Raw genomic sequence first — 13,059 nt, forward strand, 5'->3', positions numbered from 1 at the left:
CCTTCTGATTTTGACTACATTGTTTTTGTTTGTACAAAAGCTTTTTAGTTTAATATAATCAAAACCATTTAATTTACATTTTGTAATTTTCTCTAACTCTTGCTTGGTTTTAAAGTCTTTCCTTTCCCAGAGATCTGACAAGTATACTATTCTGTGTTCACTTAACTTATTTAATTTCCTTCTTTATATTCAAGTCATTCACCCATTCTGAATTTATCTTGGTGTAGGGTGTGAGATGTTGATCTAGACCTAATCTCTCCCATATTGTTTTCCAAATTTCCCAGCAGTTTTTGTCAAATAGTAACGCCACATTTTTTAAAATGTAATTTCGTGAGAGCTGTATATGCTCACAGTGCAGCTCCTGTAACAGCACCTGAAAAAAATTGACTTGATAGCTCCTGCAGAAAGAGCCAGATCTGGCCCTCAAAAGAGCTAGATATGGCTCGAGAGCCATACTTTGCCAACCCCGGTATAAAACTTTGCCCCATAATGCTTATCAAACACTATATAAATGCTGGTGATGATCTTTGGGGCTCTATAAGATGCATATTAGGAATCCATATCTTCCTTTTCTTTTTTGTTCTTTGAACCCACCGGCTATGCCTTACCAGAACTAGATTAGAATATGAAGGGGTCACAAGCAGGAAATACCAGGAGAAAAATGATGTTGCCACACTGGATCTCATGGCCAAAGCAAGCATTTTCTTATTGTGACAATATCAGGAAACCTCCTGAATTAAGGAGTCTTGACCTTTTACCTATAAGAAAGAATTGGGGGGACAATCCACGTGCCCCAAAGTCCATCCTTGGCAGGACCTTCTGCCTCTTCTAGAGGCATTTACATCAGCATCCAGATGAGGTTCTTACCAAGAGAGGACGCTTCCCATTTAGCATTTCAAACATCTCTAAGTTCTTCCTATAATACATATCAAACATCCTTAACAGCAACAGGACCTCACAAGTTAGAAGCTTTCACAGATGGTCCATATCTCCCAGACTCATCCGCGCCTCGCTGTGTCCCCTAGATGTGTTCTGAGTGACCTTCCCCCACCCCATCCTCCTTATCCCTAGTCACACAGCCATGAATGGAGGAGCTTTGCCTGTAATGAGGATTTGGCAAACCTGTGTAGAATCCAAACTTTGTATCCTGAAAGTCTTCCTTCTTTGAAGTAGCTCTCTGTATTGCCTCCCCTTGTCTGTCTATGACCCACATCCATCACATATAAACGTATGATGATTTTCCTAATAAATTCCTCAAGCTGGAGCATCAATTTGTGCTCTGCTCAGACCCTCCATCCTATTCTCTGCTCCATTCTTCCATGCTGAGTTGCCCCTTTTGGTCAAGAACCCTGCCTGGGCTTGATTACTCAGACCCTAACAGAATGAATTCCTTAAAGCTTTTCTGCTAGGGTTGTAAATCGAAAACAGCCACAGGAATTTTGAAGACAATCAGCTCAGGGAACCTAATCAAAACAAGTATAAATACAAACTGATTAAAGCTATGTAGATTCACAAAATTAAATGTGTTATTTAGGCAGCATATAATCTCAGGGATTAAAAAGGTTCCTTAGGAAAGCTGCTCTTTTTCATAAGCATATTTTGCTTCGCTGTAGTTATAATGGAAAAATGTCTACTAATTTATGTGATGTTTTGAGCATTTGATAATATGGGATAAGAAAAATAGATATGTTAAGAGATGAAAAGAACTACCTAGCAAAAATGGGAAGCTTGGAGTGAAACTTAAAAAGTGGGCAGCTGGGTGGCTCAGTAGATTGAGAGCCAGGCCTAAAGATGGGAGGTCCTGGGTTCAAATCTGCTCTCAGATACTTCCTAGTTATGTGACCTTGGGCAAATCACTTGATGCTCATTGCCTAGTCCTTATCATTCTTCTGCCTTGGAATCAATACACAATAATGATTCTAAGATAGAAGGTAAAGGTTTAAAAACAAACAAATAAATAAATAGAAGGGAGTCTATTCTCCCTTCCCAAAGGTGGGATGGCAGGCAATAAGCAAACTTAATAGAAATGAAGAATTAGTGAAGTAGGGCACCTATATCATTCAATGGATACAGCACCAAGCCTAGAGATGGGAGGTCCTAGGTTTAAATCTGACCTCAGACACTTACCAGCTGTGTGACCCTGGATAAGTACCTTAAACCGCCCCCCCCCCCAATTGCCTAGCCCTTACCATTCTTCTGCCTTGGAACCAATACACAATATTGATTCTAAGATAGAAGGTAAGCATTTAAAAATAAGAATCAGTGAAACAGAAGGATTACTTCCATAAATAACTTAGGTTGTAATTGTTAAAGAAAGCTATGAAGGAGGACAGGTAAAATTTAGTGATTAGATGAGATCTGTTGTCTTTTAAAGTGATAATAGTTTTGAGGAAGAAGTATAATCTTGGGAAATACAATGATTCCATCAGTCTGTGTAATTTACTAGCCATGGGATTTCACCTGTCTAAAGGGTAATATGGAAATAGCACAAAAAAAGGCTGTGTGTCTTAAATCTTCCAGACCGAATGTTTCCCATTCTGCGCAGTGTAAACAAAAGTAGTAGATAAAAAAATTTAGATAAATTAGATAAAAAAATTTCAATGTCAGAAAAAGTGGGGTGATACAAGCAGATTGCATGCTTGAACTCTTTGATGACTCTGAAAGGATCCACATACCACTTGGGCATTTTCTTTTTTAGGCTCTCAAGGTCCCCAGGTGTAAATGGTTTGTGAGTTTTAATATGGACTATGCCTGCATCTCCTTGTAAACTTGTATGATCCCTCAATGACAGGATTGGCATTGCCCCTTCAGCCCCATGTTTTCCCTCCCTTTACTACATTGTCTACATTGTCTGTGTTTGGCTTATCTGTTTGTTTATTATTTGCTTTGATGTTATCCCTTTCCTCAGGCAATTGCTTAACCATTTGCTTTAACTGTGAAATCTCTTCTTTCGTTGCCAGCATCATGATTGTCATGTCAGTGTTCTCTGCTCTCTTCCCTAGGGCATAGTACAATTGGATTAATAAAAATATTACTGCTGAACCTATCAGGAGGTGTGAAATAAGTCCACACCAATCTCTAGCCATTGCAGGCTATCATATAGATTAATGAAAAACAATATATAATACAATATCATGATAAAGAAGAATGTGTAACACATACATGTGAATTGTGTCATAAGAGCAAGGTAACCCATGGTCACTAACAGCTTTCTCTTTGTCTTACTTCTTAAAAACTTCTGACAAAAGGAAAAAAATGTTTTAAAATGTTCCTTTAAGAGCTTGGCTGCCTCAGAACTAGTTTTGTTCTGATTGGCTGCTGTTGTTGCTAGGCAGATTAGCACTGACTAGAACACTTCCTCCCAAGATGGCTACCTCTTACTCCTACACTGGCTTTTAAATGTATGTAAGCCCTAAACCTCCCTGAAACCATCCACTGTCTTCTTTTCCAACTTTTAAAATAAACAGGTCAGAAACCTAGCTGGCTTTGCCAAACTGTTAAAAGGATAAAAGGGGGAATCCCTGGTAGGATGGAATGTAGGTTCATTTGAGTGAGCTAATGAATAAACCCCCAGGGAAAATCCCTCCCCATCTGGGCATAGTGCTGATGGCTGCCCTCTGTCCCAGACTAGATCTCTAATGGAGAGATAGACTGAGTGATAGATTGTTAAAAGGACTGAAAGGGTTCCCCCTAGCAGATGTTATTTTGGCCTAGTCAAGATGGATTGACCAGTTGACCTCAGGGGGAAATCCCTTTTTTCCTGAGAGCCAAGGCCTGCTCTCTGTCACTGTAGAATATGGTGGAGGTAAAAGGGCAAGCAGGAGTCTGCACCAGGATAGAGACACTGAAGGAATTAGAATTGACTTTTGGTCAGGACTTTGCTTTATGCCTAACTTCCCCAAATGTCCCTTCCTGGCCAACCCCTGCTAGAGGGAGAGCAATAGCGGGCACCTCAAGACTTGACTGAACTTGAGGCTAAAGAGAGCTCTTCCCCCCTAAGAAACCCTTCACCCTTCAAGCCCCTTTACCCTCTCAAATATTATCTGCCTGCATTGGGCTATCAACTCAAAAGGGTGGTTTAATAAACAAGTTCAAGGAAAAGATTGGGAGAATGGGAACAGAAATTGCCCTAGTCTAAAACACAGAGTGGTCTAAGGTCCCTTTTGGTATACACCAAAAGGCTCCAGCCTGAAAGTTTCCTTTGACTCCTTCCTTCCCTATTCTGCTAACCTAATCTAGAAATTATGGATTTCAAATGTCTTTAGATGTAGCTAGCACAGAGAGAAGTATCCTTCAAGACTGGCTCAGTCTTTCCTCCAGGATAAATCCTCTCAGACAGCTGATCAGTTTTGCCAGTCTTCCTAGAGATTCAAGTTCATTTCAAAAGACTGAAGCAAGAATGAGGTAGGGAAATCCTCCGGGAAAGGTGAAGTTTCAGTCTCCCTTCAGGGAAACCGAGCTGCATCAAGTTCAGGGCACAGAACTGAATACCCTCCTCAGAGACAGTTCAATCCTTAGCTCTCCTCTTTCCAACTGCCTTAGCGTATCACATTCCAACATTCCATTTCAATCTCTGTGCAAAATCTCTCCTCTCAAAGAAGAAAATTGAAGAGATCTACTTAAATCTCCTTGTTTCCTGGTAAGCTATAAGAACAAATGAAATTCTTATCCCTTTCTCCATTGTAATGACTCTCTGATTAGAAGAAAAGTAAATATCAGAGGAAGGTATAATTATGACTTATGAAATAAGAGATATAATCTCTGGCTAAAAGCCTTCCAAAAGGAAATCCATCTGGGACTGGTCTATTCAGAAGACATTTTCTCACAGTGAACAAGCTCTAGATCAGTGGTTCCCAAACTTTTTTGGCCTACCGCCCCCTTTCCAGAAAAAATATTACTTAGCCCCCTGGAAATTAATTTTTTTTTAATTTTAATAGCAATTAATAGGAAAGATAAATGCACCTGTGGCTATCACTGCCCCCCTGGATTGCTGCAGCACCCACCAGGGGGCGGTAGCACCCACTTTGGGAATCACTGATCTAGACTCTCCATTTCAATGTCTTTCTTCATTCATGACAGTTATAAGATTTCTATCCCAAAGGAATTCTCACTTGGGAATAAGAGATGACTGTTGTCTGAAGGCCTTACCATGTTCATCATATTCCTAAAGTTTCTCTCTAGTGTGGATTGTCTTATGTCAAATAAGAGCACCAACTATAAGATCAGCCTCATTCATGAGGTCTCCCCCAGTAAAGATTTTCTGACAAGAAGCAACTATGGAGCTTTATGTGAAAGCCCATCCAAATTGATGATATCCATAAAGTTTCTCTCTAATGTGGATGCTCTGATGCTTAGCAAGACTCCTCCTCACTGTGAAAGCTTTTCCACACTGTGTACATTCATAAGGTTTCTCTCCAGTGTGGATTCTCTGATGTATAGCAAGAGACCTTCCATGTAAAAGCCTTTCCACATTATTTACATTCATAAGGTTTCTCTGCAGTGTGGATTGTCTGATGTCTGGCAAGAGAGTCCCTCCGTGTGAAAGCCTTTCCACAGTGTTTACATTCATAAGGTTCCTCTCCAGAGTGGATTCTCTGATGTGCAGCAAGATGGCTCTTCTGAGTGAAAGCCTTCCCACACTGTTTACATTTATAAGGTTTCTCTCCAGTGTGGATTCTCTGATGTGCAGCAAGAGCATCCCACCTTGTGAAAGCCTTTCCACATTGTTTACATTCATAAGGTTTTTCTCCAGTGTGGATTCTCTGATGTGTAGCAAGATGGCTCCTTTGAGTGAAAGCCTTTCCACAGTGTTTACATTCATATGGTTTCTCTCCACTGTGGATTCTCTGATGTGCAGCAAAATGGCCCCTCTCTATAAAAGCTCTTCCACATTGTTTACATTCATAAGGTCTTTCTCCAGTGTGGATTCTCTGATGTCTGGCAAGTGAGCCCCTCGAAGTGAAAGCCTTTCCACAGTGTTTACATTCATAAGGTTTGTCTGCAGTGTGGATTCTCTGATGTGCAGCAAGCTCAGAGTTTTGAATGGAAGGTCTTCCACCTTTATTACTCATAGAAACCATCTTTATACATTTACTTTTTGGATGTCTAAAGAGGTCTAATCTCCAGCCAAAGGCCATCCCCACTAGGTTACCTTGATACATGGGCATTTCAGGAGGTTTCTCATGTGACTGAACAAGTCCTACTTCTTCAGGAAAGCATTTGCTGTATTCACTATCCTGACAACAATCACTTCCTGAGGTAAATTTTGTATACTGATTTAGGACTGAATATTGGTTGAATTTCTCTGCAGTCTCATCAAATTCACACTTACTCTTTGGATTTGTATTTACCTTGATATTAGAATCACAGATTTCTCTCAAAATGAAGTGACAGGGACCATCGTTTATGCATCTCTGGAGGCCAGATCCTTCCACAAAAAGGCTCAGTTTTGTAGACATGTCCTTCACTTCAAAAGGAGTCTTAGCCTCTGAAGAAAACAAGTAATGATATAAACACAGAAGGAAGGAGAACACAAGCACACAGAAATATAAGTTCTTTCCTCTGATGACAGAAAGTAAATTGATTTTTATTTTATTTCCCCAGGCAAAAAGGCATTTTCAGACTTAAACAAGCAGAACCAGTCTTTGGATACACTATTTGGTCATATCTGCAAGATGGATGATTTTAGAAATACTTTCACACACAATAAAAATGAAACCTCACAATAGACCTGTGACATTTGCAGATCCATGAGTTTCATTATATTTTGCAACTCATATCATGAGTAAAGAATGGAGGAATGGCCTGACCAACTTCTTGACACCTAGCCTACAACTCAAACCCTGTGCCTTAGCAAGCTCTGTCCACAGTATTGGACAGTCTTTCTCCACTGTCCCTTCTATCTTTCCTAAAATATCATTTCAGATAACTTTCTAGATAGTCTGTTCTCATTATTTTGGAAGCACTATCACATGGTCATTCTTGGTAAATTTTATATGCTAAGCTAAGAAACAACTTCACTCTTTTGAACTCATGCAGTAATTCTGAAAGTGGAATATAAGTTTTCTTCTTTTCTCTACAGATGCAAAGATATGCCATTTACTGTAGACATACTAAATATTCACCTTATTTTATGATCTATCATATATTATGTCTCATACTCTATGCTAAGTCCATCATCCATCTCTCAGGAAATAAACAGAATGATTCAGCATTGATCTGCCAGCCTCCAAGTCTAGCACTCCCTTCCTCACAACAGATAAAGGTCTTTTGGGATAACAACCCTTATGCACTTGCTTTCACCACACTCACCTGGACAGGAGCTCCTTGGGCCTTTTTTCTCTAGCAGCCATGGTGCTTCCCCTTGCTGAAAACAGGAAATAAAATTTTCTCTAGGAACTGGAAGCCCTGAACATAAGAAAGAAAGAAGGGATCAGGAGAGAAAAAATATATATATAGTCCTTATAACTGAAAGGAGGCATGCAAGTAAGGCCTACAGAATGGTTTCTATTGTATTCATTGTTGGGACATTTGGAGGAGGGCAGAGATCATGGAACCCATGTGAAATCAGAAAATTCCATCATTGTTTACCTCTTATAAAAGGATAGGCACTTTCCACAACTTCCATTATCTAGAAATTAAAGGCAGTGAAATTAAAGGTAGTGAAAGGGTAAAAAAACAGAACTTGAGTCAGAAAAATTTAATCCAGCCTCAGAGAGATGGTAAGTGGGTGCTCCTGGTAAAGTTATTTAACCTCTGTTTGCCTCAGTTGCCTCAACTATGAATTGAAGACACAAGAGTATCAAACTCATAGGAATGTTGTTAAATGAAGGAACTCCTTTACCCAGGGGAGGACATAGAATAGATATTATGAAATACTTATTCCCTTCCTTTCCATTCTTATCATCTGGCCTGTAATTTGAGGGAAGAAGGAATAAGGATAATCTTGCTAGCTAGGCAGAGTTAGGGGCTATGAGCTACACTTTTATACTTTTTTTTTTTATTTTATTTTCATATTATTTTTGTAAGTGAATAATCATAAAAAATCCACAACCTCAAAACCCAAATAAACAAATGAAAAATTGTATGCTTTCACTTGCAATTCCAAGTCCAACAGCCTCTTTCTGGTGGCATTCCTTGTCATAAGTCCCTCAGAATTGTACTGGACCATTATATTACTGAGAATAGCCAAGTCATCACTCCATAATATTACGGTTACTGTGTAGAATGTTTTCCAGGTTCTACTTATTATTTTACTCTGCATCAATTCCTGCAAGTTTTTCCAGCTCTTTCTGAAATCATCCCATTCACCATTTCTTACAGCACAATAACATCCCATCACCGTCACATACCACGAGTTATTCAGCCATTTGTCAACTGATAGACATCCCTTCAATTTCCAATTCTTTGCTATCACCAAAAGAGCAGTTACACATATTTTCCTACAAGTAGGCCCTTCCTCTTTTTTTCTGGTCTCTTTGGGGTACAGACCTAGTAGTGGCATTACTGGATCAAAAGGGATACATTGATTTATTGTCTTCTAGGAGTCATTCCAAATTGCCCTCCAAAATAAATGGATCAATTCACAACTGCACCTGCAATGATTAAGTGTCCAAATGTTGCCACATCCCCTCCAACCTTGGTCATTTTCCTTTATTGTCATATTGGCCAATCTGGTAAGGCTTAGGTGGTACCTGAGAGTTCTTTTAATTCTCTTCTCTAATCAAGAGGGATTTAAAACATTTTTTATATTAGTGAGAGCTTTGATTTCTTCATCTGAAAACTGCTCATTTGTACACTTTAACCATTTGTCAATTGGGGAATGACTTGGATTCTTATTAATTTGACTTTTTTTTTTTTTTTAATGAAAAGCAGGCAGGGGAACCCAGGGCAGAGATCAGCCCTTTCACTTTTTTTTTTTTTTTTATCATTGACAAAAGTGCAAAATTCATTCTAAGACATTCCCTTAATGAAAGATTCAGGGTTAACAGAGGCAATGGTCCTTACCCACAGAGAACAGATTCTGCACATTCTCCAGCATGACCTCCAGGTACAGCTCTTTCTGAGAATGATCCAACAGGCCCCACTCCTCCTGGGTGAAGTCCATGGCCACATCCTTGAGGGTTATTGAGCCCTAAACCAGCAAAAGTCACGAAACTTAGACCTAAACCTTCAGATTTCATCTAGTACAAACCTCATCAACTGAGTGAAAGAAACTGAAGCACTCAAAGGATTTACCCAAACTCCTAACCTTGAAGAGTGTCAGAGCCAGCACTGGAGACCAGTCATTCAGAGCCCAGTGGAATACTGACATTTTGTGTCTGTTGTGAGAATCATGTTGGAAGAGTAAAACCTGGAGAAATGTTTTACTCTGAAATGCTTTTCCCTATGGAATCAGGGAGATGGAAAGTGCTCTGAGTGAGGTAGGAGATTCTGGGGAGGAGAAAGAGAGGTGATCTGAAATTCCTCCTGATCCCAAGTATCAGAATGGATCTGGTCACAAAATTTTTTTTCAAAGTTTCAAAGAAAGGAGTATATATATGAGGAAATGAAAGGGCGTTCACCTTTTTATAATATAACATTTTATTAACTGGGGTTGAGGATTGAGCTAATTCAAAAGAAAGACACTAATAGTGTAATGAGTGGAATTCACAAGAGGCACAATTTCTTAATTTCAAATAATTTATTAATTGACTGGTCAGTTAAGGTGGTCAGTTGACTCCAAAATCTAAAAGAAAAGGAAGGTGTCAGTCCAAGCTTTCCCCAGCCTTGGGGTGGCCTAGCACACTCTCAGAATGTGACAAGGTTCACCATGGCTTCCCAGTCCTGCCCTTAATCCTTTGAGCTGAACAAAAGATGGGAGGTTCCCCCTTAGTTTCATAACCTGGGAGGAAGGGGACAGCAATTCTGGAGCTCTAACTTAGCCAGGTTAAAGGGAAATTTATTCCACAAAAATATCACAATTTAGGGGGGTAGCTGGGTAGCTCAGTGGATAGAGAGCCAAACCTAGAGATGGGAGGTCCTGGGTTCAAATCTGGCCTCAGACACTTCCCAGTTGTGTGGGCAAGTCACTTGACTCCCATTGCCCACCCTTACCACTCTTCCACGTAGGAGCCAATACACAGAAGTTAAGGGTTTGAAAACAAACAAACAAAACAAAACAAAAAAATACCACAATTCAAGCTTAATTTTCAAAAACAGTTCATTTATGAAAAGCAAAGGCTCTAAGCCGAGCCCTGTAAATATAGAAACCTGGGGTTCAAGGGTCAAGAGAAGAAGCTAAGAGTCTGACTGAGGAATAACTGACCAGGCAGTGGCCAGATCTGACAATAACATGCCTCCAGGCAGAGCTCTTCTACTTTTCCAGTCTGCTCCATGGAAAACACAGGGTATACTTGGTATTGGAAACTCTTCCATGTCACCCCTTCCTGACCCATTCCCTAATTTTCAGCCTCAAAAGCCACTGGAACATCCAAGGGAAGAATAGTCTGAGGAAAGGCTGAGTTTCCAACCAGGGGAAGATACAACTTCCCAGTATGTAATTAGGATTTGAACCCCAGAACTTTCTTTCCCAACTTCCCATGTTCCTTCTCACATTATATACTATGTAGGGAAGCCATAAGTTTTGTGCAGTTCTGCCCTCACGCTCTCTTTTCCCCTGATCGTGGCTGGGAAAGCAGGTTTCACTCAGGCTTTTACTTTTGTCCTTTTATTTCTTCTACTTCAAGTGATTATTAATAAACTTTATAAAATATAATACCTGCGGCTATTGGATATTAATTTTAATCTTACACCAGAATCTCAATACAATCTAGAAACCTAGAACCCTACAGCGGCCATTCCACTGCCCTCTACGGCCATCTGGGGGCCATTCCACCCCCCTACAATGGCTTTTTCCATCCCCATGAAAACATTATGTGTAATATCTTTCAACAGACACCTTCATGTCTTGAGAGGAGTGGGTCTGGGCTGCCATTCTTTGGGCCAGAACCAGCATTCCCTCTCCCACAACAGTAGCAGGAGCAGAAGCAGCCCCAGGAGCCAAAACTGGGAGACAGAATGGCTCTAGCTAGAAGCAGAAGGCAGAAAGGTTTCAGCCTCAAAGGAAAGCAGAGAAATCTGGGCTCAAAGGGAAGAATGCAGAGACCTCAGTCCAAGGGCAGCAGACAGCTTCTTGATGGAACTTGTCTCCTCTGGGGGTTCCTAGTAGTCCCAAATGCCCCACCTGACCCGCTCTGACACCCCAAGATCTCAGCTGTCCTCCAATGGCATCCAAGGCCAAGACCTCCGGACCCTGCCAGCCTCTCCACCCCAAGCTCTGCCCTCTATGATCTGCGATGCCGCTGACACCCGAAGGAGCCTTCTTCAGCCTAGACTCGTCCCAGGTATCTAAAGCACTCTGGGACTTCGTATTCCACCTGGGCAGCCACCTACATGGCTCTCTCTCAGGCTTTCTCTCTCTCCTTATTCTCTTCTATCCAGTGACACGGGGATCTTTCTTGTTCCTCACACAAGACTCTCCATCTCCTGACCTTGCATTTTCCCAGGTTTTTCAGCCTCCTCCCCAGCCTTCACTACTATCCCCTCTAGTTTCTGCCTCCTGAGTGCACTGGATTCCTTCAGGTCTGGACAAACATCTAATTTTCTACAGGAAAACCTGATGGACCCATTTTCTCTGTTTGATTTCCTACAACTGATCTTATACACAGTAAAAGAAAGATTGTTTTACAGCCTTTATATTACAGATCATGAACCAAGTGGTCACAGAGAAGCCTTTAGATCAGTGCCTGCAATTACACTGTTTAAAGAGTTAGACCCGGTTATTCCACTGTGTATGAGATATCAAGCAAATAGTGGAATATTGGCCACAGAATTGGAAGGGATGGAGTTTGGTGTATTAGAATATCAGAGCAGAAAAAGATCTGGAGGAGCAGAAATCCAGGAGAAAACAAATGATTTATCACCTGTTTTATGGGCATAGGATTGGGGGTTTTTGGTTTTGAAAGATTATTACAAAAAGGAATAATATGGAAATGGGTTTTGAGTGATAATATAGGTAGAACCCAGGGGAACTGCTTGTCAGCTCCAGGAGGGGGAGGGGAAGATGGGAGGGAGAGAACAAGAATCATGTAACTCTGGGAAAAAATATTAAAAAAAAGAATATCATAGCAATGAATGATACTGAAGACTTCTGTTGGGAGAATGAGAGCTTTAGGTCTGTATAGTCATCTAGGAAGGCCCTGCAGAAGGAGCTGCTTCCCTGGGAATGGTGAGTCTACAGCCAGCCTGAGGGGATCACAGGAAAACAACTTTGATGTGTTCAGGTACTGCGTGATCCTTGGAGTATTTAGCCAGCTGGAAGCTCCCAAACCCACTGTGGCCCAGAAAGGCTCCTGTGACCCAAGTCGTGTGATGGTTCTGGAGGACTCAGTCCATTCTCTTCTCTGAACCTGGCACTGGGCTGAGGACTCTAGATCCAAGGTTCCAGCCCTCGACACCAAACCCCACAGCCCGCTTCCTGCTGTCCTCTGTACCCTCCAGCCTGTTAGTGGCTTTGCTAAGGACCCGTCACCCCCCCATTCCCCAGCACCTCCCCCTGAGGCCCTCCTGGAGCCAGTGAGGAATGGCTGTGAGCAGGGAATGTGGGGGAGAACCTCAGGGACTGCCCTGGAGGCTGCCTTTGCTGGGAGGACAGAAGGAGGGCCCGGATGTCCTGAGCAGCCCCTGCCCTGCCACCAGCCATCCCCCTGAAGGGGGGCGTCACACTGGGGGGGGAGAGGAATGAATGGCAGCGCCTGGGTCTGTGTGGCTGGAACCTGGGCCACCTCCTTCAGGCAGGGGCTCCCAAGGGAGGAAACCCCAGAACACGGGGGATGGGGGGCAGCCAGGGCTGACCCTGGAGCTCCCCCTGAGGACAAGCAGGGATGGCGCCCCCTGGAGGCCTGGCGGAGACACAGCGCTGAGTTCTGTTGGATTTCAGCCTGGGGGAGCCTGGCCAGGGCTGGGGATGGGCTGCACTCACCTGGGAGGGGGGCCTCGGGGTCCCGGGGGCCATTCCCT

The 13,059-nt window shown here is 42.0% G+C and overlaps 2 protein-coding genes across 2 annotated transcripts in view; one reads left to right on the plus strand and one right to left on the minus strand.

The window, feature by feature from the left end:
• The window catches only part of LOC123239368, a 40,979-nt gene extending 34,262 nt beyond the window's left edge, over positions 1-6,717 (plus strand). Inside the window, exon 5 of the mRNA XM_044666642.1 lies at positions 6,604-6,717. Within this exon, the coding sequence (XP_044522577.1) occupies positions 6,604-6,627 (24 nt within the window). The 3' untranslated portion in view covers positions 6,628-6,717. The remainder of the gene's footprint in view (positions 1-6,603) is intronic.
• A 2,104-nt stretch (positions 6,718-8,821) lies between these two features.
• Positions 8,822-13,059, minus strand: part of LOC123239758 (zinc finger protein 177-like) — a 15,276-nt gene continuing 11,038 nt past the window's right edge. Inside the window, exon 3 of the mRNA XM_044667053.1 lies at positions 8,822-9,133. Within this exon, the coding sequence (XP_044522988.1) occupies positions 8,984-9,133 (150 nt within the window). The 3' untranslated portion in view covers positions 8,822-8,983. The remainder of the gene's footprint in view (positions 9,134-13,059) is intronic.

The sequence above is a fragment of the Gracilinanus agilis genome, chromosome 3, assembly GCF_016433145.1.
Source record: "Gracilinanus agilis isolate LMUSP501 chromosome 3, AgileGrace, whole genome shotgun sequence".
NCBI classification, from domain to species: Eukaryota; Metazoa; Chordata; class Mammalia; order Didelphimorphia; family Didelphidae; genus Gracilinanus; species Gracilinanus agilis.